This window comes from Strigops habroptila, chromosome 10, assembly GCF_004027225.2.
Source record: "Strigops habroptila isolate Jane chromosome 10, bStrHab1.2.pri, whole genome shotgun sequence".
NCBI classification, from domain to species: domain Eukaryota; kingdom Metazoa; phylum Chordata; class Aves; order Psittaciformes; family Psittacidae; genus Strigops; species Strigops habroptila.
In genome coordinates, this window is record NC_046359.1 from 16,428,115 (window position 1) to 16,436,519 (window position 8,405).

The 8,405-nt window shown below is 47.8% G+C and overlaps 1 protein-coding gene across 3 annotated transcripts in view; it reads right to left on the minus strand.

Moving 5' to 3' along the window:
• Positions 1-3,743, minus strand: part of HEATR1 (HEAT repeat containing 1) — a 35,527-nt gene extending 31,784 nt beyond the window's left edge. For 2 of the 3 annotated variants that reach the window (XM_030499050.1, XM_030499048.1), the window contains exons 1-4: positions 3,691-3,743; positions 3,294-3,472; positions 1,381-1,597; positions 259-400 (exon numbers count right to left, since the gene is read on the minus strand). In XM_030499050.1, coding sequence (XP_030354910.1) covers positions 259-400; positions 1,381-1,597; positions 3,294-3,435 — 501 coding nt within the window. In that variant the 5' untranslated portion in view covers positions 3,436-3,472; positions 3,691-3,743. Of the gene's footprint in view, positions 1-258; positions 401-1,380; positions 1,598-3,293; positions 3,668-3,690 lie in introns of those variants that run through there. The other variant, XM_030499049.1, reaches the window with a different exon arrangement.
• Between the last annotated feature and the right edge of the window lie 4,662 nt (positions 3,744-8,405).

The following is an 8,405-nucleotide window of genomic DNA, read 5'->3' on the forward strand; positions in this document are numbered from 1 at the left end:
TAAAAGCACACTTTAACTTTGCCAAAGCAAAGAGTAATAACAATCAAAGCTTTTTGTAATTAACTTTATATTTGAAGAAAGATAGGAGAAACAACAGGTGGGCATCCAGGCTCCATCCCTGCAATCAGATCTTTCAGTACAGTTCTACAACTAACCACATGAACAGGTGGACCTGTTCATAAACCCAGTAACAGAGTCAAGATATTATTAATAAAGTCCCTCATGTTTATCCCAGTTCGCATCTGTTCAATACTTTACCCTTATTGGATCCATCCAATGCCATTTATGAGTTGGGCTTGTTATATTTAAAAGTTGAATAACTCTCACAAATAGATTAGTCTCATGATACGGCAGAACACAACCAATCAAACTATCTTGATTGTAGAGATGGATGTGAAATCTAAGGGGAAAAAAAAACCCAAACAAAACATTATATCTGTTTTGTGTGTGTGTGTGTGTGTGTATATATATATATACACACACACACACACACACACACACACACACACGGTTTTAAGCAAGACGAGAGATGACTGCCACACTGACTCAGACATATGGTCCACCTACAGTCCAGAATCCCAAGGTGGCCCCTAGCCTGTATGTGTTACAGGAGAGAAACACTGCTAGCAACTTTTTCCTCACTAATTTTAGGTCCCTATAGAACTTAAGATTGCCTTAGTTTCTGCTGCATAGATTTCAATATTAAACCAGACATTACAATAATCTAGCATGAATTTCAGTATAATACATATATTGAAAACAATTGTGATTCACAGGCTGTATCAACAGAACCACCCACTCTTTCATGGCATGAAATATTACATTTTCTGCATCTGGATAGGAAAATGTATATAAATAAATACAACATCACTTCACAAAAGAATTGGTTTGTTTTTTCTTCACACCTTCCTCCGTAACACTGAAATAAGAACACTTAGCTCATGTTATAATACAGGGGCATGCTTGTCATGGTTCACACTTAATATTGAAAATTAGCCATTTTACACAGCCCATTGTTAAAAGTGTATTATGTAAATGCCTCTCTAGGTCCTCTGTAAGATGGCTAGAGCTGGGCAAATTTGGTGGAAGCCAGGCAAGGAAATAATTGCTTTTATATAGAATATCATGACAGATCAAAATTTTCACAGGAATTTATCAAAATAAAATATCTAACTGGCAAACAAGAACATCTGGCCCCATAAAGACTAAGCCTAAATGGATATTTTTAACATTGTAACCTGGGTTTTGGTTTGTTGTTTTGTTGGGGTTTTTTTTCCCAAAACGTAAAGTAACATTATTTAAAATGATTCCCGTTGGGGAAAAGAATCTGACATTTCTAGTAGCTTTATCTGTTGACATGTAGGATATTCAGTGGATTACCTGTGAATCAGCCATTCAAGGCACTTCTGGGCTGGCTTAAGCATAAAATAAGGGGACAGGTGAATCAGGAACAATGAAATATTCTTATTGAGCTGCTGATTTACTGCTTTAGACTGAACACTGCGTTCCAGGCCTTTGGACGTGGAACTAAACAAACTGGACTGGAACACTTCAAATGAAGGATCAATCCCAATCAGTTCTTCTAAGCCAGTGCATCCTGTGGAAAAAAATGGAAGAATACTTAAAATGCAACAGTTTTGTTTACCAGTCCTATCCACTTACCTCCTCACTGCCATACCCAGCTTCTTTGCTACGCTGGTATATGTCACAGTCACTAAGAAAACAAAATCAAATAGTAAACAGGTCTAACCAAAACTTTTGCTACACTTAAAGTATTTAGCTGACAAAGAAAAAGAACACTAACAAGTAGCCAGCAGGCTGAGGAAGGTGAACTGTGCCCTTCAGTTGTGAGACTGCATCTGGAGTAAGTACTATGTACAATTCTCAGCTTGTCAGTAGAAGAAAAACATTGCCATATAGGTGTGAGTCCAGCAGAGGAACATGAAGGTGGCCAGGAGAATGGAAAATAACATAGAAGGAAAGAAGGAACTGGGTTTGTTCAGCCTGGAGAAGACAGAATCAAAATGAAATCCTCCTGCTGTCTAACTACTTAATGGGATATAGTGTAGGTTTTCTAGAAGATGGAGCCAGACTCTCCTCAGAGATGCACAACAGAAGGACGGGAAGCAACAGATGCAAGCTGGAACATAGGAAACTTCCAGCCAACATATGGATTTTATTTTCTTTTTATACACTGGGGTGGTCAAACTGGATTAGAGGCATAATATTGGATCATAGACCATAAAACCTCTATCCTCAAACTCAACCAGACACAACCCTGTAAATACTAATGGCTAATCCCAAAGCAGGCAACTTCAGCTGAAAGAAAGAAACCAGGCAGCTGGCTGAAATATGGGGGGAAAAAATTATTATATGCAGTAGTTCTATAGTAACTATTGAAGAAACCAAAAAATGCTCTGCGTTGCATCAAAGACACATATATCTACAATCTCGTTACTTAAAATCGATTTACGGTATCAATCTTCATGCTTTTAGAAAACAGCTTTCTTATTCAAGAAGCATCCTATTCCTGGGTAAAGTTCTATATAAAAATAAAGAGATAAGCACAAAAGGTTTGAATTTTTTAAATCTCTTCTGCTGCTTCGCATTATTTGTGGCCATAATGTTACCAAACAGCAGGACATCTTGGCATGTTTTCATGAAATTGGAGAATTCAGGTCGGAAGGGACTTTGGGAGACCTCCAGTCCAAGGCCCCACTCAAAGCAAGGGGTTACCCTTGAAATCACACCAAGTTCCTCAAGGCATTATCTAGTTGGGGCCTTCAAAAGGACAGAAAGCACAACGTCCCTGGGCAACCTGCTCAACTGTTTGACTGTACTCAAAGTGAAAATGCTTCTCTTATATTCAGTTTGAACCTCTATTGTTTCAACTTACATCCTATCCTCCAACCATGTCCTCCTCTGGATGGTCTGATCCACCTTCTCGAGCTCTCCTCACAGGTATCACCAGGCTGCTCTTAGACCCCTCAAAGCCTTCTCTTCCTCACTTCTCCAGACTGAATGAGACCAGAGATGTTCCTCCCACCAGTATCCCCTTATACGGCTAATCCTCCAGCTCTCACCCACCTTGGGGCCCCTGACTCCTTACATGCCCAGAAATGTGCTCCAAGAGGACCTGCTCCATGATTTCCCCAAAGACTGGAGTGATGCTGACTAGCCTGTAGCTTCTGAATTACCCTTCCAGCTGCTTCTGAACACGGGTTTGACTTTCCCATTTACCTTTTTTGGGTAGGTGATTTTTCAAGTCATGGCATCTACACAGCCCAACTCACCCATTGCAAAGAACGTGTCCCTGTCAATGGTAGCGGCTTCCTTGCTACTGAACAGCAGCGACGCTACTTCGCTGCGGTTGAGGAGGCTGGGATCGCTCTGGGGAAGCGCCAGCCGCTTCAGCTGCTCCGCGAGGGACGTCATGCCTCCGTGTGCCCGGGAGAGCGGACTCCAACGAAACCTAACGAAACAGAACCAGAGCGGGCCCGCCGGTAACGCAGCTGCACGGACACACGCCGCCTGCCCCCCGCTCCCGGTGCGGGCCCCGCTGCCCCTCGGCGGCGCGCACAGGCGGGGATGGGCCGGGCCCAGCCACGCCGGGAAGAAGCGGGACAGCGGCCGGCGGTGGCAGGGCCCCTGATCCCGGTCCTGATCCCGATCCCGGTCCTCAACACCGACCTGGCTCCGCACCACACCGCACCACTCCACGCCGGGCCCCACGTGTCCAGCGCACGCCGCTAACCCGGAAGCGGAACGGGAAGCTCCCGCTCAGGCCCGGCAGAGAGCCGAGCGCCCGGGCCCGCGGCCGGGAGCGCCGCCGAGCATGCGCCGCCGGGGCGGGGCGGGGCGGGGCGGGGTGGGGTGGGTTGTTTGCAGGCGGCGGTCTCTGAGGCTGCCGAGGCAGGCTTCGCGCACCTGGGCGGGTACTTCAGAGCGTAGCGCTCGGGTGGAGCGAGGCCCAGCTCTGCCCGTGCCGGGGGAGCAGCCCGGGCCCAAGGCTGGGGGGCGGCGGCCCGCAGCGCTGGCCGGCGGGTGCTTGAAGAAGCCGCAGTGCCTGTGGCGAGGCGTGCTGCTGGCCGTGTGCTGAGCCCAGCAAGGCACCTGCCCGGGCTGCGCATGGGTCCCTCTAGACGGGGTTTACGTGTCAGTAGTAAGGGCGTGCGCAACTGCTGATGTTCCACCTTAGGATTTTTCCGTGTCTGGAGTGAGGCGGTACTGTCCGGGAAGTGCGGGACTCCTGTTAGCAGTGTGTATAGGCTAGATCCCAGTTGCAGAACCATAGCTCTGTAGCTTAGAAGAGTCCTCTGAAAGTCAACTGATGTAGTCCTGGAGCAGGGCCAGCTTAGAGCAAGTTGCTGAGAGTTTTGTTCAGTTGCATTTGGAGTATCTCCAAAGACAAATTCTACAGCTTCCCTCGGCCTCTCATCCCAGGTTTGGTTACCTTCAGGTTAAAAAGAAATTCCTAATATTAAAACCCATGGTTGGACAGGGCTTTGAGCAACCTGGTCTGCGGAAGGTCCCTCTACCCATGGGGGTTGGAACTAGATCATCACTGTTCCTAGAAGCATTCAAAAACCGTGTAGATGAGGCCCTTACTGACGTGGTTTAGTGGTGGCCTTGGCAGTGCTGGGGTAACGGTTGGCCTTGATGATCTTAAGGGTCTTTTTCAACCTAGCTGATCCTGTGGTTCTATGACTCTATGGCTTGTGACAAACCAGGAGAAGCCTGAAAAAAAACAGAAACAAAACTGACTTCAGTTGATGTCAGCCAATGGATAAAGTGATGCCAATTATAACCATTCCAACAACCGATCTGTAAAGTTATTTCCATATATTGTTGAGAAGCCATATAGCTATGGCAGAAATAAGGAATAATGTTCGCATAGTAAAGCTGCCTTTATTGGCAATCATTCAGCATACAGTAGAAATACAAAAAAGCTGATAAACATTTAGGGTTGCAGAGGATTGTTTAAATGGTTAACTCTACCCATTAGGAGTATCCACTGATTTCAACAAGACTCTTTGCTTGCATTAAGTTAAACCTGTGTAGGAGTGGGATCAAAGGGAGGAAATGAAGCTGCATGTCTGACTTTGTGCCTAATTGTATTTGCTGGTGCCTTGTCAGAGAGCACGTACTAACTACATATCGTCTTACTTCTGACATAGTGTTACCTGGATGTAATGACAGCAACTGCTGACCTGTTAAGGGTTGTTACCACTGCAGTTATGACAGCGTTAAGATATTTGAAGGATGCTACTGATTGACTACTATAGTTTTTCTGATTGTTCTAACACTGAGATTCTGATCATCTAGCGAATGAGCTGGGTAGGGGCGGTGCAAACTCAGAGACCAGTTTATTGCACTTAGAATCATAGAATCATAGAATCGTAAGGGTTGGAAAGGACCTTAAGATCATCTAGTTCCAACCCCCCTGCCATGGGCAGGGACACCTTGCCCTAAACCATGTGGCTCAAGGCTCTGTCCAACCTGGCCTTGAACACTGCCAGGGATGAAGCATCCACAACCTCCCTGGGCAACCCATTCCAGTGCTTCACCACCCTCACTGTAAAGAACTTCTTCCTTATATCTAATCTAAACTTCCTCTGTTTAAGTTTGAACCCATTACCCCTTGTCCTACCACTACAGTCCCTAAGGAAGAGTCCCTCCCCAGCATCCTTGTAGACCCCCTTCAGATACTGGAAGGCTGCTATGAGGTCACCACGCAGCCTTCTCTTCTCCAGGCTGAACAGCCCCAACTTCCTCAGCCTGTCTTCATATGGGAGGTGCTCCAGCCCTCTTATCATCCTCGTGGCCCTCCTCTGGACTCGCTCCAACAGCTCCATGTCCTTTTTATGTTGAGGACACCAGAACTGTACACAGTACTCCAAGTGGGGTCTCACAAGAGCAGAGTAGAGGGGCAGGATCACCTCCTTCGACCTGCTGGTCACGCTTCTTTTGATGCAGCCCAGGATACGGTTGGCTTTCTGGGCTGCAAGTGCACACTGCCGGCTCATGTTAAGCTTTTCGTCAACCAACACCCCCAAGTCCTTTTCTGCAGGGCTGCTCTGAATCTCTTCTCTGCCCAGCCTGTAGCAGTGCCTGGGGTTGCCCCGACCCAGGTGTAGGACCTTGCACTTGGCTTGGTTAAACTTCATAAGGTTGGCATTGGCCCACCTCACAAGCGTGTCAAGGTCCCTCTGGATGGCATCCCTTCCCTCCAGCGTATCAACCGAACCACACAGCTTGGTGTCATCGGCAAACTTGCTGAGGGCGCACTCAATCCCACTGTCCATGTCACCGACAAAGATGTTGAACAGGACCGGTCCCAACACCGATCCCTGAGGGACACCACTCGTTACAGGTTTCCAACTGGACATCGAGCCATTTACCACAACTCTTTGCGTGCGGCCATCGAGCCAGTTTTTTATCCACCGAGTGGTCCATCTATCAAATTGATGTCTCTCCAATTTAGAGACAAGGATGTCATGTGGGACAGTGTCGAAAGCTTTGCACAAGTCCAGGTAGATGACATCGACTGCTCTGCCGCTGTCCATCAGTTCCGTGGCTCCATCATAGAAGGCCACCAAATTGGTCAGGCAGGATTTCCCCTTAGTGAAGCCATGTTGGCTGTCACCAACCACCTCATTGTTTTTCATGTGCCTTAGCATGTTTTCCAGGAGAAACTGTTCCAAGATTTTGCCAGGCACAGAGGTGAGACTGACTGGTCTGTAGTTCCCCGGGTCTTCCACCTTCCCCTTCTTGAAAATGGGGGTTATATTACCCTTCTTCCAGTCATTGGGAACTTCACCTGACTGCCAGGATTTTTCGAATATGATGGACAGTGGCTTAGCAACTTCATTCGCCAGCTCCTTCAGGACCCGTGGATGGATTTCATCAGGTCCCATGGACTTGTGCACGTTCAGGTTCTTAAGATGGTCTCGAACCTGATCCTCTCCTACAGTGGGCCTAAGGTCTTCGTTCTCACAGTCCCTGCATTTGCTTTCCAAGACTTTCGTGGTGTGGTCAGAGCATTTGCTGGTGAAGACTGAGGCAAAGAAGTCATTAAGAACCTCAGCCTTCTCCAAATCCATGGTAGCCAGTTCTCCTGATAGCTTCTGGAGAGGGCCTACATTGTCCCTAGTCTGTCTTTTATTTGCTACGTATCTATAGAATCCTTTCCTGTTATCTTTTACATCCCTTGCCAAACTTAATTCTAGCTGGGCCTTAGCTTTCCTAACCTGGTCCCTAGCTTCTCGGGCAATGCTCCTGTATTCTTCCCAGGCCGCCTGTCCTTGCTTCCACCTTCTATAAGCTTCTTTTTTCCCTCTAAGTTTCCTCAGCAGCTCCTTGTCCATCCATGGAGGTCTCCTGGCCCTCCTGCTGCACTTTCTTCTAGTCGGGATGCAACACTCTTGAGCACGTAGCAGGTGATCCTTGAATATCAGCCAGCAGTCTTGGGCCCCCCTGCCCTCTAGGACTGTATCCCATGAAACCTTACTAAGGAGGTTCCTGAAGAGGTCAAAGTCTGCTTTCTTGAAGTCCAGGGCAGTGAGCTTGCTGCATGCTCTTCTCACCGTCCTGAGGATCTCAAACTCAACCATCTCGTGATCACTAGAGCCAAGGCTGCCCTGGAGCGTTACATTTCCAACCAGTCCCTCCCTGTTGGTGAGCACAAGGTCCAGCATGGCACCTCTCCTCGTCGGCTCCTCTACTGCTTGAAAGAGGAAGTTGTCTTCCACACAATTAAGGAACCTCCTGGATTGCTTGTGCCGGGCCGTACCGTCCCTCCAACAGATGTCAGGATGGTTGAAGTCCCCCATGAGGACCAGGGCGTGCGAGCGTGAGGCTGCTCCTATCTGTCTGTAGAGCGCTTCATCCACAGAGTCCTCTTGATCAGGTGGCCTGTAACAGATCCCCACCGTAATGTCCCCCGTTGCTGTTTTCCCTTTGATCCTGACCCACAAACACTCTGTTACCTCATCACCCGTCCCCAGACAGAGTTCCATACTCTCTAGCCTATCACTGACATAGATAGCAACGCCCCCTCCCCGTCTGCCTGGCCTGTCTTTTCTAAACAGCCTGTAACCTTCCATTCCGACATTCCAGTCATAGGAGCCATCCCACCATGTTTCTGTGATACCAATGACATCATATTCCCGTAACCTTGCACACATCTCTAATTCCTCTTGCTTGTTCCCCATACTACGGGCGTTTGTATAGAGGCACCTTAGCCGAGCTCCAAATGAAGCCGACTCAATGGCTGGGACAGCTGGAACATCTCTACATCTCTCCAAGCACTTATTACAGGTGCTGGCAACTGACCAGGAATGTTGGGATGGATCAATGCTCCCCTCCCCCAACACATCTAGTTTAAAGCTTTCCTGACCAGCCTG